This window comes from Erithacus rubecula (assembly GCF_903797595.1).
Source record: "Erithacus rubecula genome assembly, chromosome: 31".
Lineage (NCBI taxonomy): Eukaryota > Metazoa > Chordata > Aves > Passeriformes > Muscicapidae > Erithacus > Erithacus rubecula.
Genome location: NC_136682.1, coordinates 2,257,436 through 2,280,300, shown reverse-complemented (window position 1 = coordinate 2,280,300; position 22,865 = coordinate 2,257,436). Strand labels below are relative to the sequence as shown.

At 65.0% G+C, this 22,865-nt stretch overlaps 4 protein-coding genes and 1 long non-coding RNA gene across 8 annotated transcripts in view; 3 read left to right on the top strand and 2 right to left on the bottom strand.

The window, feature by feature from the left end:
* Window positions 1–965: 965 nt before the first annotated feature.
* RARG (retinoic acid receptor gamma) lies at window positions 966–8,367 on the bottom strand. Its single transcript, XM_079329315.1, has 8 exons — window positions 8,123–8,367; window positions 5,731–5,876; window positions 4,632–4,773; window positions 4,118–4,275; window positions 3,256–3,432; window positions 2,055–2,259; window positions 1,719–1,877; window positions 966–1,193 (listed from the first exon to the last, which is right to left on the bottom strand). The coding sequence occupies exons 1-8, from the start codon at window positions 8,241–8,243 to the stop codon at window positions 1,024–1,026; spliced, it is 1,278 nt and encodes a 425-aa protein (XP_079185441.1). The 5' UTR covers window positions 8,244–8,367; the 3' UTR covers window positions 966–1,023.
* A 2,424-nt stretch (window positions 8,368–10,791) lies between these two features.
* On the top strand, window positions 10,792–13,378 carry MFSD5 (major facilitator superfamily domain containing 5). 2 transcript variants are annotated; one of them, XM_079329314.1, is made up of 2 exons: window positions 10,792–10,866; window positions 11,976–13,378. In XM_079329314.1, the coding sequence occupies exon 2, from the start codon at window positions 12,000–12,002 to the stop codon at window positions 13,320–13,322; it is 1,323 nt and encodes a 440-aa protein (XP_079185440.1). In that variant the 5' UTR covers window positions 10,792–10,866; window positions 11,976–11,999; the 3' UTR covers window positions 13,323–13,378. The 2 variants fall into 2 exon arrangements, with proteins under 2 accessions (XP_079185440.1, XP_079185439.1); XM_079329313.1 differs by lacking the exon at window positions 10,792–10,866 and adding an exon at window positions 11,295–11,465.
* A 171-nt stretch (window positions 13,379–13,549) lies between these two features.
* LOC306813734 lies at window positions 13,550–14,244 on the top strand. Its single transcript, XR_013777020.1, has 2 exons — window positions 13,550–13,631; window positions 13,850–14,244. It is a non-coding gene; the product is annotated as an uncharacterized lncRNA (long non-coding RNA).
* A 439-nt stretch (window positions 14,245–14,683) lies between these two features.
* On the top strand, window positions 14,684–21,076 carry SPRYD3 (SPRY domain containing 3). Of its 3 annotated transcripts, XM_079329077.1 has the most exons (11): window positions 14,684–14,766; window positions 16,076–16,309; window positions 16,572–16,647; window positions 16,725–16,849; window positions 17,175–17,310; window positions 17,569–17,757; window positions 18,263–18,412; window positions 18,669–18,726; window positions 19,317–19,436; window positions 19,511–19,665; window positions 20,189–21,076. In XM_079329077.1, exons 2-11 carry the CDS (start codon window positions 16,089–16,091, stop codon window positions 20,321–20,323), a joined length of 1,365 nt encoding a protein of 454 aa, XP_079185203.1. In that variant the 5' UTR covers window positions 14,684–14,766; window positions 16,076–16,088; the 3' UTR covers window positions 20,324–21,076. The 3 variants fall into 3 exon arrangements, with proteins under 3 accessions (XP_079185203.1, XP_079185202.1, XP_079185201.1); XM_079329075.1 differs by lacking the exon at window positions 14,684–14,766 and having other exon boundaries at window positions 15,830–16,309; XM_079329076.1 differs by lacking the exons at window positions 14,684–14,766; window positions 16,572–16,647; window positions 20,189–21,076 and having other exon boundaries at window positions 15,828–16,309; window positions 19,511–19,644.
* Window positions 21,077–21,592: 516 nt separating this feature from the next.
* TNS2 (tensin 2) overlaps window positions 21,593–22,865 on the bottom strand; it is a 9,847-nt gene continuing 8,574 nt past the window's right edge. Inside the window, 4 exon segments of the mRNA XM_079329267.1 lie at window positions 21,593–21,812; window positions 21,916–21,945; window positions 22,020–22,088; window positions 22,367–22,643. Coding sequence (XP_079185393.1) covers window positions 21,671–21,812; window positions 21,916–21,945; window positions 22,020–22,088; window positions 22,367–22,643 — 518 coding nt within the window. The 3' untranslated portion in view covers window positions 21,593–21,670.

The window sequence follows — 22,865 nt, the reverse complement described above, 5'->3', positions numbered from 1 at the left end:
TTTACACCCCCCCCTCTCAAATTCACGACCCCCCCAAAATTTCCATAACTTTATTTTGCAAAAATAGAAAAGTCCCGTGTCCTCCCCCCAGCACGGGAGGGGCGGGTGGGCTGTAAACATGGCGGGGGGGCCCCCCAAAAAGGGGGGATTAGCGGGGGGGCAGCAGCGGGGGGGGTTCCCATTCTGGGGGGGGTCCCGATGTAAACGCAGAGGAATAAATAGGGGTGAAAGTGCAGAGGGGGCACCCCTCTGTGTAGTGTAACAGGCTCCCCCTGAGGGCTCTGCACCCCCAAATTTGAGGGGCAAATGTAGGGGGGGGCACTAAGGCCAGACCCCATCATCCAGCCAGGCTGGGAGTAACAGATTTGTGAGGGCAGTTGGGTCTGGGGGTACCCCCAGGAATTTGGGGTCACCCTATGGCTTGAGCCCCCACCCTGAAATGGGGGGGGGTTGTGGGGGTCACCTTGTGTCCCCCATCTTTGGTCTCTGTAGTATTTGGGGGGGGGCACTGGGGGAGGGCAATTTTGGGGTGTCCCTCCCCACCCATACAGCATCACAAAACCTACAAGCAGCCCCCTCCCCAATATAAACTAGGCCCCCCAGACTGGGGGAGTAGGATGTCCTGGGGGAGAATGGGGGGTGTGTGTCCCCCCAAATCCACCCAGTGTCCAATAAATAAACGGTGGGAGGGGCACCCCAGGAGTGTCAGGCATTAATTTGGGGGGGAAGGGCTGGGCCCCCGAACTCCTCCCCCTCACATCCCCCCCAGTACAAGGAGGGGTGGCAGCGGGGTCTGAGAGGGCTTTGGCATGAAGCTGAGGTTTGGGGGGCACCCCCAGACCCCTCCAGCTTAAGGCAATAGCTTTGCTCTGTCAGTCTCTGCCCCCTTCCCCAAATTCGGGGTGGGGGGGGCACTTTGGGGAGCTCCCCCTCCACGGAGTAGAGGGGGGGCCCTGGAAGGCAGCTCTGAACGTCCCACCCCATTTGGGAGGGGCTTTGGAGATCCCCCCATATCGGGGGGGGCTATGGGGATTTGGGGGGGCCGGGGGGACTGTCCTGGGCAGCAGGGGGCTCTGGGGCTGGGCCATGGCCCCCCGCCTCGGTGAAGATCTCGGGGTTCTCCAGCATCTCCCGGATCAGGGGCGGCATCGGCCCCGGGATCTCCGTGCGCAGGGTGATGGCTCGTTCTGCCCCTGGGGAGCCAAAATGTCAACACCCCCTGAACCTGGGCCCCCCTCAAGGCCTTAGGCCCCTCCTAAGAAATATAATCCCCTTCCAAAAAATGAGCTTCAATACCCCCTCAAATTTCAAACCCCAAAATCCTGGACTCCTTCAAGGCCTTGAACACCCCCAAAATGAGCTTCAAGTGCTCCAAAACTTTGACACCCCACAAGAGACTGAATCCCCCCCAAAAATGATCTTCAACACCCTCCCAAATTTCAAAAGTCCCCAACTTTCAAAACCCCAGAAAAGCTTCAAAACCTTGAACCTCCCCAGCTACCCTGACCACCACCAAAACGAGCTTCAAACCCCCCCTCAAAACCTTGAACCACCCCCAGAATCTTCAGCTGCCCTTCCCTGAGAGCTTCAACTCCCCTGGTGCCAGGGGCAGGGTTGGGGGTGTCCTGGTGGGATTTGGGAAGATCATTGTGGCGTGGGGGTTTTGGGGTGATGCTAAGGGGGTCTGGGGGGCTCTGGGCTCTGGCAGGGTTGCTCACCCTTGGTGCTGATGCCACGCAGGTCGGTGATTTTGAGCAGCATGCGGGGGAAACGCTGCGGCTGCCGCGGGCGCCGGCGCCGGGCGTAGACCCGCAGAGCCTCCAGCAGCGGCTCCTGCAGCCGCTCCACGATCCGGGGCTGCTCCAGCTCCATGCGGTCTGGGCAGGGAGAGAGACACCATAGACACTGTCCCCGTGTCCCCACACACCCACCTTCTGTCCCAGAGACCCCGCGCCCCCCCCCAGCGTCCCCACCTCCGCAGCCGAACACAGCTCAGGGGACACAGCTCAGTCCCTTGTGTCCCCCACACCCCCCTGACGCCCCCGTGTCCCCACCCCCACAGATGAGGCAGATGGCGCTCAGCAGCCCAGTCTCGGTGTCATCGAGCTGCAGCGGCAGCAGCTGCCCCGCGAAGGCAAACACCAGGTCAGTGAGGGGCCCGAACCCCGCGTTGTGCATCTGGGTCCGGGTCAGCGTCAGCCCGTCCGAGAACGTCATCGTGTCCTGCTCGGGTGTGTAGCGGGTGCAGATCCGCAGCATCTGCAGGGCAGGGAGCCCAGAGTCACCCCAGGGCACCAGAATGTGTGCAGGGACTCCAAAAATCCACCCAGGGGCAACAGGATTCACACAGGGACACCAAAAATCCATCCAGGGTCACCAAGATCACCCAGGGACACCAAAAATCCATCCAGGGGCAACAGAATCACCCAGGAGCAACAGAATTCACACAGGGACACCAAAAATCCACCCAGGGTCATCAAAATCACCCAGGAGCAACAGAATTCACACAGGGACACCAAAAATCCATCCAGGGTCACCAAGATCACCCAGGAGCAACAGAATTCACACAGGGGCAACAGAATCACCCAGGGACACCAAAAATCCATCCAGGGTCACCAAGATCACCCAGGGACTCCAAAAATCCATCCAGGGGCAACAGAATTCACACAGGGACATCAAAAATCCACCCAGGGGCAACAGAATCACCCAGGAGCAACAGAATTCACACAGGGACACCAAAAATTCATCCAGGGTCACCAAGATCACCCAGGGACACCACAAATCTATCCAGGGTCACCAAAATTACCCAGGGGCAACAGAATTCACACAGGGACACCAAAAATCCACCCAGGTCAGCTCATCCCATCACTGTGTCCTGCTCTGGAATGTAGCAGGTGCAGATCTACAGCATCTGCAGGACAGGGACCCTAAAACCCACCCAAAATCTGCCCATCCTGGAGCATTCCAGCTCTGCCACAGGACAGATGCAGCACTGGGGGGAGTTGGGGTCAGGGACACCCCGAAATTGTCCAAGATCAATAAAAGCACCTAAGGTACCCCAAAGTTTCCCACCAAAGGATCTCCAAACCCACCCAAGCCCTCCCAGGAGACCTCCTAGCCTGTCCAGAACATTTCTCTGTGGGGTGGTGCAGTCAGGACCACTGTGGACCCCTTCAAGGAGCTCCCAACCCCCCCCCAGGGAGCCCCCAGATATCGTGAGGAGCCCCCCAAGCCCCAGGGATGGCCAGCCCTCACCAGGATGTCGAGGCAGGCAGCCTTGAGCAGAGTGATCTGGTCAGCCATGCTGAGCCCTGTGAAGCCCGGGAGCCTCTTTGCAAACTCCACGATCTTGATGATGCACTTGGTGGCCAATTCACTGAACTTGTCCCACAGCCCCAGGTCCAGCTGCACCCGGTGGTCAGCACTCGAGTTCTGGGGGCACAGTGGGGGGTCCCACTTCTGTTAGGGGGATCGTTCAGGAGCTCCTGGGACCCCCTGGAACCTCTAGGACTCCAACTCCAGCACCCTGGACTTGTCCCACAGCCCCAGGTCCAGCTGCACCAGTGGTCAGCGCTCGAGTTTTGGGGAGCATGGGCTCAGTTATGGGGGTTCAGGACCTGCTGGGACCCCCTGGAACCTGCTGGGACTTTCCCCCTCAGTGACCCCCAGCCCCTGAAGTCCAGCTGCATCCCTTACTCAGTAGTTGAATTTTTGGGGGTCAGGAGGTGCAGAGACCCTGCTTCAGGACCCAGATTTGGGGTCCCTCCCTAAACTAACCTCCCAAACATCCCCCACAACCCCCAGTGCTCAGTCCCAGTGCACCCTTCCCCCTGAACTTGTCCCCCAGCACCCCCAGTGCTCAGCACTCCTGTTTTGGAGGGGTCAAGAGAGAACCCAACTGCTGGTGTGAGGGTCGGGGTTCCCCCCTCAGAGAGACCCCCAAAAGCCCCTGGGAACAGAAACCTGGTGCCCCACTCCCCCTGAACATGTGCCCCAGCTGCCCCCAGTGCTCATGTTTGGGGGGCTCAGGAGGGAGCAGTGACCCTGCCCCAGATCTGAGGGTTGTGGGGAGGGTTGGGGTCCCTGCTCAATCCCCCCAGACCCCAGCCCCACTCACCGTGGTGTACTTGCCCAGCTGGCCCAGCGAAGGGAAGGTCTCCTGGTGGGCTCTGCTGACCCTCCTCACCAGCTCAGCCAGCTCAGGGCTCAGCTCATCATCCCCCCCTGGATCCTCCTTCACCTCCTTCTTCCTCTTGCTCCGGTCGTTCTGCACGGCTGGGGGAGGGGGGTTGGGGGCATTACTGTGCCCCCTCAGATCCCTCCCAGGTGGGGTTTCCCATCCCCCAAAAATCCCCCCACGAGACAGGAACACCCCCACCATGAGCATCCCCAGGACCCTGGGACCCCGCAGTGAAGCTCTGGGGGGGTCTCAATTTTAGAGGACCCCCCTGCAGGACCAAGGGGGGAACCCTCACACCCAGCAGTACCCACTACAGCCCCAAAAACTTCCCAAATCCCTCCCAGGAACAGGAACATCCCCAGGCCCACCGGGACACCACCAGGGCCCCTTAGTGACGTTTTGGGGGGGGTCCCCAACTTCGGGGGACCCCCCAGCCCAGACCCCCTCGCACCTTCCTTGGACATTCCGACCTGGAAGCACTTCTGGAGGCGGCAGAACTGGCAGCGGTTGCGGGTGACCTTGTCGATCTGGCAGTTGCGCTCACGGTGACACGTGTACACCATGTTCTTCTGGATGCTCCGCCGGAAAAAGCCCTGCAGGGTGAAAATGGGGCGTCAGAGGGGGGGGCCAGGGCACCCCCAAACTGGGGGCACCACTATCACATCCCCAGGGATCCCAGTAAGGCTCCCCAGTGGCTCTCCAGTACCCCAGGGTGGGGCACAGGGCTCGGGGGGTCCCATTTCCCAGGGGGGTTCCCATTGTCCCTGAGGGGTCCCCAGTGCCTGGGAAGGGATCCCCATCCCCCAAGGGTGGTCCCACTCACCCCACAGGGTCTGTGATGCCCCCAAGTGCCCCCCATTACAGCTCCCCCGTGCTTGGGGGATTCCCACTCCCCCTGGAGGTCTCCATTCCTCAAGTGGGTCCCCACTGGCTTGGGGGGTTCCCCTTTTCTTGGGGCAGGTCCCCACAGTGTCCACAGGACCCCCCAGGGCATCCTCCAAGTTCTGGGTCCCCACTTCCCCCACTCCCATCACGGGGTTCCCCCTGCACCCCCTGAGGGTTTCCACTTTCTCAGAGGGGTCCCCCTGCCCCGGGGGTCCCGCTGCCCCCCCCGAGGGTTTCCACTGTCTCAGGGGGGTCCCCTTGCCCCCCCCCGATGGTTTCCACTGTCTCAGAGGGGTCCCCCTGCCCCCTCCAAGGTTTTCCACTGTCTCAGAGGGGTCCCCCTGCCCCGGGGGTCCCGCTGCCCCCCCTCCCAGGGTTTCCACTGTCTCAGAGGGGTCCCCTTGCCCCCCCGCGATGGTTTCCACTGTCTCAGAGGGGTCCCCCTGCCCCTCCCAGTTTTTCCACTTTCTCAGAGGGGTCCCCCTGCCCCCCCCAAGGTTTTCCACTGTCTCAGAGGGGTCCCCCTACCCCGGGGGTCCCGCTGCCCCCCCCGATGGTTTCCACTGTCTCAGAGGGGTCCCCCTGTGCCCCCCCCCAAGGTTTTCCATTGCCTCAGAGGGGTCCCCCTGCCCGGGGGGTCCCGCTGCCCCCCGACCCCCAGGCACCTTGCAGCCCTCGCAGGAGCTCACTCCGTAGTGGTACCCGGAGCTGCGGTCGCTGCACACGAAGCAAGGTTTGTGCACGCGGGGCGGGGGCGGTGGGGAGGGGGCGCCCGTGTCCCCCAAAACCCGCCCAGGGGAGGGCTCCAGGGCTGGGGGAACAAAAGGTGGGCGAAGTTAAACAGCCCCTCTCAAGCCCTCTCCAAAGGCACGGCCCACATCGGGAGGAGGGGAAAACTAAAGCACAGGGAGGGTGTGATTTTGGGGGTGTTACTCTCACCTCCCCGGCCCTAAAACCTGAATTGGAAACCCTAAAATCGGGGGCTGGAATCCGGGGATGTCACCAGGGGCATGTCAGTGTGCGCCGCGACCCCCTCCCCAAACCCCAAAACCTGGCATGGGGATGTCCCCAGCTTCCCCAACCCCCAAAATTCTGGAGAAGGGTCCCCAGCCCCCTCAGATCCCCCCCCAAGCAGTGCTGGGGGTGGCACTGGGAGAAGGGAGGAGCCCCTCCAGCGCTCAGCCCGGGCGGCACTGGAGGAGGAGCAACTGGTTTCAGATTTTTTTTTGGGTGGGTTTTGTGTGTTTTGCTAAAAAAAAACCCCAAAATTGCTGAAATTGAGGAAATTCCGGCCTCGAGCGGTGTGTTTGTAACCGCGGGGGGGACGGAGGGGGGTGGGGGGGACGGACTCTGCGCGCGTGCCACGGGCACCCAAAAATAACCCGGGGTGGGGGGGCGGGGGAGGCCCCCCCATCCTAAAAACGGGGCCAAAATTGGGGACCCCGGCACGGGGACCCACCCGTCCATACCCCGGGTTTGGGGAGGGCTGGTTATAAACCCCCATCAATATTGGGGATTCCCCACGGAGGGTTGGGGCGGTGGGGGGGTTCATTTGAGGGGTGCGGGCATATTTGGGGGGACCCCACCGTGGGTGTTTTCTCTTGAGGTTTGATTTTTGAAGAGGGAGGAACCCAAATTAAAGCATCAGAAAACAGCACCCCAAAACCGTCCGGGGCGGGGGGGGGGGGGGGGGGGGTTCCCCTCCCAAAACTTGAGATGTGACGCCCACCCTGCCCCTGCTAAAAGTGCTCCCTGTTCCCCCCCACGCCGTCCCCCCGTTCGGGGGTTCGGGCGGTTTTGGGGCGGCCCTGCAGGGGTTAAAGTGCCACATTGGCAGCGCGGGGGGGACGCGGGGGGGTGGGCGCGGCCCCGACTGGAACCAGTTGGGCCGAGGAACTGGGAGGGGAGAGGATACGGGAGGGGGCAACGCACCGCGGGCATAGGGGGGAGATTTGGGGGGATTTGAGGGGATTCTCTTCCCTCCCAACCTGTTTGTGCCCAGATTTACACGCGGAGGGCTCCTGTGGGACCCCCGGGACCCCCCCGCCGTGGGTCTCCCCCCAAAACCGGGTGCCTCTTTCTACCTCCACAAAGTCACCTCCCAAAAAAAGCAAGGTTCGGGGCCCCTGAGCCCCCCAAAACAGGGCCCAGAGCCCCCGGCACCCCCAAAAGGGGTCCCGTGTGGTGTATGTGGTTTATGTCTCTGTGCTCCTGTGTCCCTGTCCCCAAAAACGGATCCCTATTTCTGTCCCGGGACACCGCGACCTCCCTAAAAACAGGCTCCAGGTCCCTCCATCCCCCCCAAAGGGGCTCCCCCACTGCGGTCCCCACGTCCCTGGGTCTCCCCCAAAACGGCTCTGGGACCCTGCCCTCCCCCCAAAACCGAGCCCCCACAACTCGGGTCCCTGCTGGGGAGAATTTGGGGATGTCCCCCCCTTACACACCTGCCCCCCCCCCCCCCCGCGCACACACCCCCGGCCATCGCCCCGCGTCATTCCCACACACGCACGGGTCGGTCCAGCACCCACGCGCGTCACTCCCCCACCCCGCGGGTCACCCTGACCCCCCGGGACCCCTGACCCTCCTTCGGGCGCGTCCCCACACTCGGACACGCTCTCTCCACCCCAGCCCGCGGCACACCCACGCACCCACTCGCGGACACGGAGCCGCCCCCACGCCCGCACCGCACACTGGCACTCCCTCTCACACTCGTTTGCACACTCGGGTGCGCTCTGGGAGACCCCTCCCCACGGCCCCGACCCCCCCACGGCCCCGACCCCTCCCCACGGCCCCGCGGTGCCACAACCAGCGCAGCTCACGCTCCTTTGCACACTCACTCGCACACTCGCACGTTCACTCGGACACCGCTCGCACCCACTCGCGACACGAACACCCCCCCGCACCCACGGCACGCTCGCGCTCGCTCTCACACTCATTTGCACACTCATCCACACCTGGCCGCGCTTTCCCGCCCCCTCAGCCCCACACCCACTCGCCAACACTCCTGACCCCCGGGCGCTCCCGGCCCCACTCGCCCCCCGTCCCCCGCCCCGGTACCTCTGCGGGCGGGGCCGCCGCAGCCGGCGGGCACCGGGACCCTGCGCAGCGCGCAGCCCCCGCGGTTCGTCACGTCGTGCAGCCGCCGCGGCGCCGCCGCCGCCTCCACGCAGCCGAACATGGCGGCCTCGGGCCCCCCCGCCTGCCCCCCGGCGCCTCGGCCCCGCCGCGACCGGTCGCGATCGGCCCGGTCGCGATGGGCCCCGAGCGGCCCCGGAGGGTGCGGCTGCGGGGGCGGGGCCGGGGGGCGGGGTCTGCACGAGGGGCGGGGCTTGGGTTCGCTGGGGCTGAAAGGGGCCCGGGGAATGAGGCGGGGTCTGCGCGGGGGGCGGGGCTTGGGTGTGCGGAGACTGTGGGGGCGGGGCTTGCGTTGGGGAGGGGTTTTCACGGGAGGAGATGAAAGGGAGGGGAAATGGGGCGGGGCTTGGGGAGCGGTGAAATTTGGAATGTGAGGGCGTGTTTGGGGGCGTGGCTAAACTGGGAGCAGGGCGGGGTCTGAGGGAGGGGCGGGACCCTGTATCAGAACGGGGCGTGGCCTCGTGGGCGGGCCGGAAGGGGGCGGGGCCTGAGTCAGAATGAAGCGTGGTCGGAGCAAGGGGCGGGAATCGAGGGCGGGGCTGCATGTGGAATGAGCGGGGATTGGAGCGGTGGGCGGGGCCTGGGGGCGCGGACACGCGGTGTGGCGTACACACGTGTCACATGTGTCACACGGTATTAGATGTGTGTGTCCCCCCTCCCTGGGGGCGGCATCCAGGCCCCGCCCCTGTCACCTCTAGCCCCTCCCACTCCTCCCAGTCCCCGCGTCACGCCCTCCCCAGTCCCTCCCAATTCCACCCGTGCACTCGCAGTCCTCATGCCACCACCCGTCTCCCCAGTCCTCCCAGTCCTCCCAGTTCTTCCAGTCTTTTCAAGTTCCCCTGTCACCTCCCCAGCCCTTCCCAGTCCCCTTGTCACCCCTCAATCCCTCCCAGTCCTGCCAGTTCTCCCAGTCCCCCGCTCCATCTTCCTCCAGTGTGTCTCCTGTGCGCCGGTGTGTGTGCGCGTCCCCAGGTGTGCCCGGGCGAGTGCGTGTGCTCAGGTGTGTCTGGGTGTGCGAGGGCTGTGCCATTGCCGCCTGCCCGGCTGCATTCCTGGGGCCCTCCATGGGGACCGCACCTCCACGCGGGACCGTCGCACGTGCCACCTTTCCGCGGGGTGCTCATGTGTCACTGCACGTGTCACACACCTTGGCACAGCCTCCAGCGTGCACACGCACGTCTGGGCAAGGGGACACGTGTGCGGGGTTTGTGCCACACAGCCATGCCCTGACACGCGTGTAAACTCCCCCCGCCTCTCTCCCCCCTGCTTCAGTTTCCCCCGGGCCAGGAAAGGGGAGGGAAGGGGCTGGAGCGGGGGAAGGACGGGAATGGGCTGATGGAAAAAGTTTTGGGTGGAAATTCCTCTCCCCGCCCTTCCCCCACGGCGGCTCAATGGCCCCTTTGTGCGGCGCCGGCCCCGCCCCCGCCACGCTGGGACCCCCGTGTGTGTCTCCCCCAGTCGCTGTGTCCCCCCGTGTTTCCCCCAAGTCTCCCCGCAACCCCCATGTTCCCGTAATTCCCTGTGAGCCCAAATCGTGTCCCTACCACGTCCCCCCGTGTCCCGCATGCCCCCACCCTGTGTCCCCCGCACTAGCATCCCCCCGCAATCCCCGTGCCCCCCAAGTCCCTAAACCCTGAATCCACGCCAGTCACGTCTCCCCGTGTTTTTCCTGTCCCCTGTGACCTCCATAACCCCGTGACCCCAATGTCCCCCGTGTGTCCCCATGACACCATGGCCCCCGCGCCCCTTATGCTGCCCCATGTCCCCCTCCCCCCCAAGTCCTGGTGTCCCCCAGGTGTCCTCTGTCCCCCATGTCCCCTGTGCTCTCCCACGTCCCCCACGCCATTGTGACCTCCGCATCCCCCCTGTCCCCAGGTGCTCCCCATGTCCCCCCGCACCCCATGATCACCACGTCCCCGGTGTCCCCATGTCCCCTGTGCCCCCCTCCGTGTCCTCATGTCCCCACGTCCCGGTGTCCCTCACCCACGGGTGTCGCCACGTGCCCCCTCCCCGCTCCCCCCGCTCAGCCGCTTTTCCCGGTAAATCCCCGGGGGGGACGGGGGGGGTGGGCCACGGCTCGGCCATGGGGCTGGGCTGGCCGCGACCCCGCTCCCGGCGGCGCGGGGGCACCTCCCCGCGCTGTCACCCCCCGTGTCACCTCCCGCCGTGCTGCGCCCCCGCCTTCTGCTCCCCGCCCTGCCCCTTCTGCTTCTCCCCCCCCTGCTGCCCCCAGTGCCACCCCGCAGCCTGCCCCCCGCCCTGCTGCGCCCCCTCCTGCTGCCCCCTGCCCTGCCACCCCTCCTGCCACCCCGCCTGGTGCCCCCCACCCCCCTGTCCCCAGTGTCACCCCCCATCCCCCTTTCCCCAGTGCTACCCCCTGCCCTGCTGTCCCCAGTGTCCCCCCCCGCCCTGTCATGCCCCTCCCTGCTGCCCCCAATATCACCCCCCACCCTGCCGCCCCTCCTGCTGCTCCCCCTTTTGCGCCCTGTCCCCCGCCTGCCCCCAGTGCCACCCCGCGCCCTGTCCCCCGCTGTGTCACCCCCGCCCGTGCCCCCAGTGCCGCCCCTCCTCCCGATGCTGCCCCCCCCCGCGCCGCGCCCCCCTCCGGCCCCGCCCAAGCATCAAGTGAGGGGCGTCCGGCCCCCTCCGGAGACCCCCGAGCGGCGGTGAGTGAGGGGCGCTGGGGGGATCCCCTGTATCGGGAAAGGGGGGGTTTCACGGGGGAGGGGGATCGGGGTCCATTGCACGGGGCGTTCTGGGGGGTGGGTCACCAGGGGCTTTGCCCGGGGGAGCTCACGGAGGGGTTTGCGCTGTGGATTTGCTCGAGGGTCTCTGCACGAGGTGTCTGGGGGCGGGGGTCCCCACAAATCCCCCGTGGTGTGTCTGGGGAGCGTTTCTTTGGGGTGAGGATGCAGAAAACCCCCCCATGGGGGTTCTCTGGGGGTACTTGGGGTCTCCATAATCCCCGGTGGGTTGTCTGGGGGTCCCTTTGGGGGGGTGTCTCCATAATTCGCCGTGGCGTCTCCGGGGGTCTCCATGGACACGGGCGGGGGGGGGAGGGGAGGGTGTCCGTGTGGGGGGAGGTGATGCGCTGTGTCACGTGACACGGGCCAAGATGGCGGCGCCCATGGGGACCGGAAGCGGAAGTGTCTCCGCGGAGGCGCCACGGGGCAGCTGCGGTGCCGGTGGGGACCGGGCGTGTGGGGGGCCCTGAGGGGCCCGGGGATTGTCAGAAGGGGTGGAGGGGCTCCGGAGGGTCTGAGAGGTGTCTGCGGGTCCTACGGGGCCACTGGGGTCCGGGGGAGGGCTGTGGGGAGTGTAGAGGGGGCTGTGGGAAGTGGAGGGAGGCTGTGTGGGGCTGTCGGGGATATATGGGGGGCTTAAGGAGGGTGTGTGGGGGTGTGGGGGATCTGGAGCGTGTGTGAGGGGCCACTTGCGGAGTATGGGGGTCTGTGGGGGGGTTGTGGCGAACTCTGCTGGGGTTTGGGGTGTGTGGGGGTTCTGTGCGGCCCAGCTGGGGCTGTGTGGGCTTGGGAGGGGGGCTGGGGCCTATGGAGGAGCTGTGAGGGACTGTGTGGCAAATCTGTGATGCCGGGAGTCCCTATAACCTCCCATGGTTTGTTTTAGGGGCTGGGGGTTCCTGTAGCCCCTCCCCGCATGGGTCCCTTTGGGGTGGGGGGTCCCTATAGAACCCATGGGCTGTCTGGGGGGTTTGGGGCACCTCTGGGCTCTCCCGTTTCCTCCGAGTGCTGATGCCCCGTTTTTCCCTCCCCAGGCCCTCCTGAGCCCCCTCCCCACCATGTTGCTGCTGCCCTGCTCCGCACTCGCCCTGCTCCTCCTCAGCTGCCTGGCTCTGGAGCCGCCCCCGCGCCAGCCCTGCCCCTCCAACCCCGCCTTCCTGCACTTCCAGCGGCAGTTCCTGCTGGGCTACCTGCCGGCGCTGGCTGCCGACTGGCTGCAGGGCCCCCTGCTGTTCCAGCTGCTGCACAGCCGCGGCTTCCTGCGCAGCCAGATCGCGGCGCTCTACTCCTGCGGCTTCGCCTCCAACCTGGCCTTCGGCCTGCTCTCGGCCGCCTTCGTGGATCGCCTGGGCCGCAAGAAGTCATGCGTGCTGTCCTCGGGGCTGTGCTCCGTGTCCTGCCTGCTGCAGCTCTCCCGGGATTTCCTGGCGCTGGCGGCCGGCCGGGTGCTGGCCGGGCTGGGCACCTCCCTGCTCTTCTCCGCCTTCGAGTGCTGGTACGTGCACGAGCACCTGGAGCGCCACGACTTCCCAGCCGAGTGGATCCCCGGCACCTTCTCCCTGGTGGCGCTCTGGAACAGCGGCCTGGCCGTGGCGGCCGGCCTGCTAGCCCAGCTGGTGGCCGAGGGGCTGGCCCTGGGCCCTGTGGCCCCGTTCCTGGTGGCCGTCCCCTTCCTGGCATTCTCGGGGATCTTCGCTGGGAAAAACTGGGATGAGAACTACGGGAAGAGCCGCTCCTGCGGTAAGGTTTGCGGGGAAGGCCTTCGGGGCCTCCTGTCCGACCCCCGGCTGCTGCTCCTGGGGCTGGTCCAGGCCCTGGTGGAGAGCATCCTGCTCATCTTCGCCTTCCTTTGGACGCCCGTGGTGGAGCCGCACGGGATCCCGCTGGGAATCGCCTTCTCGAGCTTCACGGCCGCCAGCGCCGCGGGCTCGGCCCTGTTCCGGCGCGGCGTCAGCGGCGGGCTCCGGCTGCAGCCGCTGCGGCTCCTGCCCGGCTCCATCCTGCTGCTGGCGCTGGCCCTGGGGGTGCTGGCGCTGCCGGTGCCTCCGTACCCCGCCGTGGATTTCCTTGCGGTGCTGGCGCTGCAGCTCTCCTGCGGGATTTACTTCCCGGCCGTGGCGTTCCTGCGGCGGCGGCTGGAGCGCGGCGGGGCCGCGGCAGGGGGGGCGCGCTGGCTGCGGCTGCCCCTCGGGCTGGCGCTGGCGCTGGCGCTGCCGGCGCTGCCCGGACACCCCCTGGGCACGCGCCAGGTGTTCGGGGCCGCGGCGCTGGCGGCGCTGGTGGCGCTGGGGGCAGCCGGGGGCATCCTGGGCACCGCCCGTGGGGACGAGGGGCTGAGGGTGGGGGACGAGGGGCTGCTGGAGGGGGACACCGGGGAGTGACGGGTGCACCGGGACGCTGGGTCAGCTCAGCGGGGACACCTGGCTGTGAGGGGGACACCGGGTGTGACTGGAACACTGGAGTGTGACGGGGATGTGGGCACTGGGCTCTAATGGGGACAGGGAAGAGCACAGGGGGTCACCAGGTACCTCCCTGCTGGGGTCACAGTGTCACCCCCACGCTGAGCTGTGAGTGACAGAAACTCTGAGACACCCCGTGATGGGTCACACCCCGTGTGATGGGTCACAGTGTCACCCCACGATGAACTGTGGGTGACTGGGACACCTCCTGAGGACACTGAACTGTGATGGGTCACAGTGTCACCCCACGATGGACTGTGGGTGACTGAAGCACCTCCTGAGGACACTGAACTGTGATGGGTCACAGTGTCACCCCACGATGGACTGTGGGTGACTGAAGCACCTCCTGAGGACACTGAACTGTGATGGGTCACAGTGTCACTCCTATGGCTGAGCTGTGGGTGACAATGATACTGGGACACCCTGATGATGATGAGGAACTGTGATAGGTCACAGTGTCACCCCTTTGCCTGAACTGTATGTGACAGTGACACTGGGACACCCCACTGGTGACATTAAGCTGTAACAGGTCACAGTATCACCCCCATAATGAAATGTAGGTGACAGTGACAATGGGACACGCTGATGGTGCCACAGTGCTGTGATGGGACCCTGGTACTGCTGCCACCCCCACAATGAACTCTGGGTGACAACATGGGGACACCCCCAGGTGACACCCGAGCTGTGGCAGGTCACAGTGCCACCTCCCACAAGGCACAGCAAAGAGGACGTGGGGACACCAGGCCAGGTGTGGCCTGTGACCTACCCCATGTGGTGTCATGGGGGTGAGGGTGTATTAATTACTTCATTTCTAATAAATCCACCCAATAGAGGTACTTGTGAAGTCTTCCCCCCAAACACCCCTGGTCTGAGGGACCACTGAAACCCCTCCAGAGCACCTCCAGTTCAAACCAGTGACTCCCAGTCCAGCCATGTCCCCAGTGCAACCCTCGTGCTGGTTTGACCCCCAGTTGAACTCCCTCAGTGCCTCCAGTATTCTCCAATTCCCCACAGTCCTTTCCGTAACCCCCCCATTCCCTGTAGTTTTCCCAGTTTCCCCAGTGGCTCCTGCACCCCAATTCTCCCCAGTCTCCCCCAGTTCTCCCCAGTTCCCCCAGTTCTCCCCCGTCCTGCAGGGGGCGCCCTTGCGCCTCTCGCCCCGTGCCCGTAGTACCACGTGACCGCGAGGCGCGCTCCCTGCTAGGCCCCGCCTCCCGCCCGCTGCGCGCTCCCATTGGCTGACGGGGCCGCCAGTCCCGGCGCGGCGGCGCGCGATTGGCCCGCGGGTACAGCGGGCGGGCGCAGGGAGACGGAAGCGAGCGGGACCCGGATGTGAGCGCGGCCCGTGGAGGGGGCGGGACCCCCGGTAATGGGGGCGCTGGGGGCCCGGGGGGCTCCGGGGAAGGTTCGGGGGCCTGGGGACGTCCGGGAGAGACTGGGAGGGGCCCTGAGGAGTCGGGTGGGGGGACGCGGAGACCCCGGGACGGGGAATGTGAGAGGGAATTGGGGGTCGTGAGGGGAGTTGGGGGGAATTGGGGAGGTCTGGGGGGGCCCCTGATGGGGGGCGGCCGCGGTGCCGGGGGAATTGGGGGCTTAGGGAGTTCTGGGAACAGCGATGCTGGGAAAGGGAACCCCCGGAATGGGGGGACATTGGTGTGGGGGGGTGTCAGGGATTAGGGGTCAGGTTTGGGCTGGCAGGTGTGGTTTGGGTGGGGGAGTCTGGGGGGTCAGGTGTGCACTGAGGGGCAGGTTTGGGGGGTCTCAGGTGTGATTTGGGTGGGGGGTTTGGGGGGTCAGGTGTGCACTGAGGGGCAGGTTTGGGGGGTCTCAGGTGTGATTTGGGTGGGGGGTTTGGGGTCTCAGGTGTGCACTGAGGGGCAGGTTTGGGTGTCTCAGGTGTGTATTGAGGGGCAGGTTCGGGGTGTCTCAGGTGTGATTTGGGTGTGCCAGATGTGGGGTTTGGGGGGTCAGGTGTGCACTGAGGGACAGGTTTGGGTGTCTCAGGTGTGATTTGGGTGTGCCAGGTGTGCACTGAGGGGCAGGTTTGGGTGTCTCAGGTGTGAAGGGGCAGATTTGGGGTATCTCAGGTGTGATTTGGGTGTGCCAGGTGTGTATTGAGGGGCAGGTTTGGGGGGGTCTCAAGTGTGAAGGGGCAGATTTGGGGTATCTCAGGTGTGATTTGGGTGTGGGGGTGTGGGGTTTGGGGGGTCAGGTGTGTATTGAGGGGCAGGTTTGGGTGTCTCAGGTGTGATTTAGGTGTTTCAGGTATATGTTTGGGAGGACGGTTCTGGGAGTCTCCGGTGGATTTTTTAAGGTTCAGGTGTGTTTTGGGAGTCCAGGTGTGTTTGGAGGGCCCGATGGGTTTTAGGGGGGTGCTTTAGGGGTATCCTTTAGGGAGTCAGGTGTCTTTAGGGGCTTAGGTGTATTTTGGAGCATTAGGTGTGTTTTGAGGATTAATTTTGAGAGTTTCGGTGGATTTTCGGGAGTCAGGTATGTTTAAGGTTTTCAGCTGTGACTGGGAGGATGGGGTGTGTTTTGAGGGAAGTTTTGTGGGTTCAGGTTTGTTTGGGGGTCAGCGTTGGGGGGTCCCGGGTTTTGGGGATTCACGTTGGGTTCGGGGTGTCGGTTCCGGTTCCCCCCGTCCTTTCGGGGGTCCCACCGTTGCCTCCCCGCAGGAGTCCCCCCGCCATGGATGACCTGAACCTGCACTTCAGGTTCCTGAACTGGCGCCGGCGGATCCGGGAGATCCGGGAGGTGCGGGAGGGCCGGGACCGGGACCGGGATCGGGACCGAGATCGGGACCGAGATCGGGATCGGGACCGCGATCGGGACCGGGATCGGGACCGGGATCGGGGTCTGCGCTGCCAGGAACGTGCCCGGCACATCCTGGTGGATGGGGACACGCTCAGGTACCCCGGGGGGACTGGGGGGCTCCGGGGAGGCACGAGAGGGGACCATGGGGATGGGAGGGGGCGGGGGGCACACGGAGAGGGTTGGGGGCACCCACAAAAAGGGGCTGGGGGACCCCGAGGAGAGGGGGATGCACCCACGAGGGCGGGACGGGCTGGGGGCGCCCGCGGGGCTGGGAGGGCTCTGGCAGCACGCACAGATTTGGGGGGTGGTCTGGGGGTAGCCGGGGGGTCGAGGGTGTCTCAGCCCCCCCGCCCGCAGCTACCGCGGCCCCTCGGGCGAGGTCGGCTGTTACGTGGCCCCGCGGCCGCTGACCCGCGACAGCAACTACTTCGAGGTGAGCCTGGGGGTTCGGGGGGCGGGGGCGGCCGGGGGGGGGGGCGCGCAGCCCTGACCCCAGCGCCCCCTGCCCAGGTGTCCATCGTGGACAGCGGGGTCCGCGGCACCATCGCCGTGGGGCTGGTCCCGCACTGCCACAGCCTGGAGCACCCCCCGGGGTGGGGGCCCGGCTCCGTCGCTTACCACGCTGATGATGGAAAGTGAGTGTCGTGACAGCGCGGCGGCGGCGCCGGGATGTCGCGATAGCGGGGAGGTGTTGGGGTGTTAAGGAATTCCATGGTGTTGGGGTGTTAGACGGTGAGGTGAGGAATGAGGTGCTTTGGGATACCGAGGTGTCGGAATAGCAGGGGGATATCAGGATATTGAGGGGTTGGCACCTTGGAATGTCTGATACGTGGAGGCAGCAGGACTGGGGCATGTCGCGATATTTGGGGTCTGCTCCAGGTTTGCCCATTACTGGCACCCTCCCGTCCCGTTCTGAATCCCCCCGTTTCCGGGGTCCCCCCCGTTTTTGGCGTGCCCCAGGCTCTACAGTGGCCGAGCCAAGGGGCGCCAGTTCGGCTCCAAGTGCAGCTCCGGGGACCGGATCGGCTGCGGTGTCGAGAGGGGCTCGTTCGGGGCTCCCCCCGCCCAGGTTTTCTTCACCAAGAACGGACAGAGGGTGAGCCCCCACCCCAGAGCACCCTCTAACCTCCCGGGACCCCCAAAACCTTAAACGGGGGGTCCTTTTGCCCCCCCCCCCCAGCTGTTCTTACAAAGAATGGACAGAGGATGGGAGGACCCCCAAACCTTCTCAAACCCTGAAGCCTCCAGAACCCCCCCACTTCCCAATTTGGTGTTTCCCTAAATCCCAGATGGGGGGGCCTGGGAGTACCCTTGTCCCTGAGCCCCCCTCACCCCCTGACTCTCTCAATCGCAGGTGGGGGGTCTGGGGGTGCCCCTGTCGCCCCCGGGGCTGTTCCCAGCCGTGGGGCTGCACTCGCTGGGGGAGGAGGTTCGGCTGCACCTGCCCCCGCCCGGGCCGTCCGAGGACGAGGGAGGGGCGATGCTGGTGGACAGCCTGGAGGAGGAGTGGGGGAGGCTCCATGACGTGCGGCTCTGTGGTTCTGTGAGCACCCGGGAAAAAGGGGAGGGGGGAAAGGGGGGGCTGGAGCCTCCCCCAGGACTGGGGATGGCACAGGGAAATGGGGAGGGAGCACCTAATGAGAGTGTGGGGGAGTGGAGGGGGATGTTGGAAGAGGTTGGACCCCCTCCCTGAGCTGGGAGGTCAGAAATTGAGGTTATGGAGTGAGGAAAATTGCGAGTTTGGGTAAGGACAGTTTTGGGGAGAGCACAGGAGGGGTCTCCAGTGCTGGGGGGCCGTGACACGGGGGCAGAGTAAAGGAGGTCACAGCCGTGACATCGGGAGTCTGGGGGTTTCTGGCTGCCCCCAAATCCCCTGTGTGTGCCCCCCCCGGACCCTCTATGATCCTTCCCTCAGCCCCTGTGATCCCCCAAACCCTCCCAGGTGCTGTTACTAGACGAGGAAGGTGATAAATATCACGGATCTGGGGCTGGTCCGGACTGGGGGGTGCTCCTTTCCCCGTGTGTGAGCCCTCCCCGCGCCCCCCCAGGTGCTGGAGTACGTGGGGAAGGGGAAGAGCATCGTGGACGTGGGGCTGGCCCAGGCCCGGCGGCCGCTCAGCCCCCGCAGCCACTACTTCGAGCTGGAGATCCTGGACCCGGGCGAGAAATGCTACATCGCCCTGGGCGTGGCCAGGAAGGTGCGCGGGGGGCTCGGGGTTGGGGGCTCGGGGGTGCCTGGGGACACCTACAGAGCTGGGGGGGGCAGGGGAGGGGGAGATGGGGGTCAGAAATGGGGATGCAGGAGTTACAGATGGAGTAAAGGGGGACGGGGCTGGGCTGAAAGGTGGGGGAGGTGTCAGAAATGGGGGTTTGGGGTGGAAAATTGAGGTCCGCGATTTGGGGGGGCTGGGCAGCCTGCATTGCCCTCACCTCCCTCCCCTGTGCCCCCACCAGGATTACCCCAAAAATCGTCACCCCGGCTGGAGCAGGGGCTCGGTGGCCTATCATGCGGGTGAGCCCCCCAAAAGTGGGGGGGACCCCCAGAATGGGTGGACCCCCCCAAATGCGGGACTCCAATAGTGACACCTCTTGCTACTCTTCCCCCCTCTCTAAGTTGAGGGGTCCCCATGACCCTTCCCTCCTCCCTTCTCCCTTGCTCCATCTTTTTCTCCTTCATCCTCTTCCAACCCAGTTTCCTCCTTTTTTTTTGGGGTGCAGTCCCATGGGGAGTTCTGAGGGGTGATTTCCAGCCCCTCGGGGGAGGTCCCCTTTCCCTTTTCTCCCCTTTCATCTCATTTCTCTCCTTTTTCCTTTCAGTCCCTTCACCCTCTTCTTCCTTCCACCTTTCTCAGGCCTAGTTCTCTCCTTTTTTTGGGGTGCATCCCCCTCATGACCCGAGGAGTCCCCCCTGATTCCGGGGTCCCTCTGTGCACTCCCTGTCCCCAGTTAATCCCCTTCTCCATTTCCCCCTCCTTCTCCACCTCTAACCCCTTTCTCTTCCCATTTCTCCCCCTATTTTTGGGGTGCACCCCCATGGAGTGTGTCTGGGGGGGATTCCCCACCAACTGTGGGGGGTCCCTCTAATTCGGGCTCTCCCCCCAGACGATGGGAAGCTGTTCCACGGCAGCGGGGTCGGGGATCCCTTCGGCCCCCGCTGCTACAAGGGTGACGTGATGGGCTGTGGGATCATGTTCCCTCGGGATTACGGCCGGGACAGCGAAGGTACCGCGGGGCTGGGGGCCCCAAAGCCTGGGCGGGCCCTGGGGCGGGTCCCTCACCCTTTTCCCCGCCCCAAGGTGACAGCGATGACTCCTCGGAGCCCCCCGAGGTGAAGGTGAAGGTGCGAAACGTGATGTACCTGGAGGAGGAGGAGGAGGAGGAAGAGGAAGAGGAGGAGGAAGAGGAGGATGGGGAGGACATGGAGCAGGAGCAGGAGGGCAGGAAGGTCGTGGTAAGGGTGGGGACACCTCGCCAAAAAAAAAATCTGTGCCCTGAAAAACCTCCCTGTCCACCCCCTCCAGAGCTCCACACCAAAATTCTCCTTTCGGTTTGGGGGCTCCAACACCCGGGTTTTGGTGGGGTTGGGGGTGTCACATTCCCCCTCATATTTTGGGGTTACCCCCTGTTTGTCTATGATCCCCACACTTATTTTTGCCCCACCCCTGGACCCTCCATCACCCCAAAAATCCCCTGCAACCCCCCCCGGGTTCCCATGGGAACTCACCATGGGGTCAACCCCTTTGCCCCCATTTTTTTGGAGACTGGGGTCTCCCTGCCCTCCCCTCTTATTTTGAGGTGACCCTGCCATGTGTCCCTGACCCTTCCCCCCGGGTGTTTTTGCCCCTTCAAAACCTCAAAAATCCCCCCTTCACCCCCCTTTTGGCTCATCTTTCCTTGCTTTACTCCCCCCTTTACCTGTTTTTTTTTTGGGGTCCCCCCAATACCGGGGTGACCCCCCCATTTGTGCTCCCCAGGTGTTCTTCACGCGGAACGGGACGGTCGTGGGGCGCAGGGAGGTTGGGGTCCCCCCCGGGGGGCTCTTCCCCACCGTGGGGATGCTCAGCACTGGTGAGAGGGTCAAGGTGGACCTGCACCCCCTGAGTGGATAAAGGGGGGGCCCGCGTGGGGCCCCCCAACACCCCAAACCCTGCGGTGCTCCCGGACCCACCCCGGGCTCTCCCAGTGCACTTTAGGGTGTTTCCACACCCGTGGAGACCCCCCCCAAGGTGGTTTTTAGGGGCTTCACTCCTGCCCCCTGTAATTTTGCCCTTTGAGGGTTCTTTGGGGGGGTTCCCCAAGTGAATCACCCCACTGACCCCTCAAAACTACCCCACTGTTGCCCCCCAGAGAGGTTTTTGGAGGTCTCAGCCATGGCCTCTACCATGTTTTTGGGGGACCCATTCCTGCCCCACCCCCATGTTTGTGGGGGGACTCAATTCTGCCCCCTACCCCCAAATCATCCCAGTGACCCCCCCCCGGTGGATTTGGGGGTCTCAGTTGTGCCCCTTCCACCATGGGTGACCCTTGTGCTCCCCAAAGCCCCCCAAACCACCCCTTTGACCCTCTCCAGCCCCCCAACCCCTCCCACTCCACTGACCCCCCTAGTGCCCCCCCAGTCACACCTGTGCCCCCCCATCTCTTCCAGCACTCCTCATTCTTGGGGGGTTCCAGGGGGCAGAATTAGGGGTTCCCCCCAATCATGAATGTAACCTGACCCTTGCAATTCCATGGGAGCCCCCAGAGTCCCCAGCTCCGTGGTGGGGGCTGGGCTGGTTTTGGGGTCCCCTTTGACATTTGCACATGGGTGGGGGGGGGGTTTCCCATGCCTCCCCCTCCCCTCAAATAAACCCATTTCTTACACCAAAATAAATGTGGATTTATTGGAATTCCCACAGGATCCCCCAAATTGCAGGGGGGGTGTCCCTGTGCCCCCTTTTCTACCAGCCTCCCCTTCTTCATTTGAGAGGGCAGTTGGGGATGTGCAGGAGGTTTTGGGGGTCTCCAAGGAGGGCTGGAGGGTCTGGGGGTGTCTGGGGGAAGTCTCAGGGGGAGTTTGGGGGTCCCCAGTAGGACTTTGGTGATGAAGATGGTGGGGAGAGCAATTATGGGGGGTCCCCTTGTGCTCCCCCGAATCGGGGGTGTCTGGGAGGGTTTGGGGGATCCGGGGGTGGTTTTGGGGGAGCCTCAGTGGGGGGTTGGGGGTGTTCAGGACCTTGCTGATGAAGGTGATGACGAGGGGGGAGGTTGGTTATGTGTGTCCCCCTGTCCCCCCTCGGCATGGGGACTCTAGGCGTTTTTGGGCATCCCCAGATGTTTTTGGAGGTCGTGGGGGGTTCTGGGGGTCCCTCAGTGTCGTGTTCCCAGCAGCACCAGGTGCCCCTGATCCCCCCCAGCCTCGGGGGGCTTTGGGGGTCCCCAGATGGTTTCTGGGGTCCCGAGGGGGTCCCTGGGGTCTCTCAGTGCCGCGTCCCCAGCAGGACTTTGGTGACAAAGGTGACGATGGCCCCAGCCGGCTGCTCGGGGTCCAGCTCCGCGAACACGTGGCACGCGTTGCCCCCCCCCGGGGCTCCCGCCTGCTTCGCCACGAACCCGAAAATCCTGGGGGGGGGTCGGAGGGGGGGAGGGGCCGAGGCCAGAGTCAGACCTGTGCCCCCCTCCCCGTCCCTCCCGCGGGTCCCGTTCTGGGGGATTCTGCACGTACCTGGCCGTGCTCCCGTCGGGATTCGCCCACCTGGGGGGGTTAGAGGGGTTAGGAGGGTTTGGAAGGTTGGGGGTCCCCCCTGCGCCCCCCGGGCCCCCCCTCACCTGCGGTCCTGGGGGTCGGTGCCGCAGTGGGTGACGCTGCTCACGGGGTAGTGCCGGCGGAAAAAGAGTCTGGGGGCGACGGGGCGTGGTGAGGAGGGGGCTGGGGAGGGAAGGGGGAGGGGGGCTGGGGGGAGGTCGCGTTGGTTTTGGGGGTTGTCGGGGTTAGGGGATCAGTGGATTGGAGGATATTGGGGTTGATGGTTCTGGGGGTTCGGTAATTTGGGGGGGGGGTCTCGGTTTGAAGGAGTCCGGGTGGGGGAGGGGAGGGGGGGTTGGAGGTTTGGGGTCATTGCAGGATTAGAGGGATCTGGGTTTGGGGGGTCGATGGGGGTTTGGGGGTCCCTCACTTGCGCTGCCGGTCCGTCAGGGTGATCCCCTGCGCCGACACCTTGAAGTGCACGGGGCTGGGGGGGGGTCGGGGGGACCCCCCCGCACTCGGGGTCCCCTCCAGGAGGGACCCCACAGCCTTGGCCACGGCCTGGGGCCCGGTCAGCGCCTCGGTGCCCACCGAGCCCAGGAACAGCACGGAGCAGGCTGGGGGGGGCAACGGGGAGGAGAAACTCCAGAGCCGGGACCGGCCCCCCCGAAACCCGGGACCACCCCCCGAAATCCGGGACCGGGCCCCTGAAACCCGGGACCACCCCCCGAAATCCGGGATCAGCCCTCCCGAAATCCGGGACCAGCCCCCTGAAATCCGGGACCAACCCCCCCCAACCCGGGACCGGCCCCCCCGAAACCGGGACCGGCACCTCGAAACCGGGATCAGCCCCCCGAAACTGGGATCAGCCCCCCAAAACCCGGGATCAGCCCCTCGAAACCGGGACCAATCTCCCCAAAACGGGGACC

Coding starts and splice junctions, on each gene's coding strand:
- MFSD5 (XM_079329314.1), top strand. CDS start 12,000: ATGTTGCTGCTGCCCTGCTCCGCACTCGCCCTGCTCCTCCTCAGCTGC.
- SPRYD3 (XM_079329075.1), top strand. CDS start 15,924: ATGGGGTGTGTTTTGAGGGAAGTTTTGTGGGTTCAGGTTTGTTTGGGG. Junction 16,648..16,724: donor GCGACAGCAACTACTTCGAG/GTGAGCCTGGGG, acceptor CCCCCTGCCCAG/GTGTCCATCGTGGACAGCGG. Junction 18,727..19,316: donor CTCGGTGGCCTATCATGCGG/GTGAGCCCCCCA, acceptor CTCTCCCCCCAG/ACGATGGGAAGCTGTTCCAC.
- RARG (XM_079329315.1), bottom strand. CDS start 8,243: ATGTTCGGCTGCGTGGAGGCGGCGGCGGCGCCGCGGCGGCTGCACGAC. Junction 4,276..4,631: donor GGTCGGAATGTCCAAGGAAG/GTGCGAGGGGGT, acceptor CCCCTCCCCCAG/CCGTGCAGAACGACCGGAGC. Junction 3,433..4,117: donor AGCTGGGCAAGTACACCACG/GTGAGTGGGGCT, acceptor CTGTGCCCCCAG/AACTCGAGTGCTGACCACCG.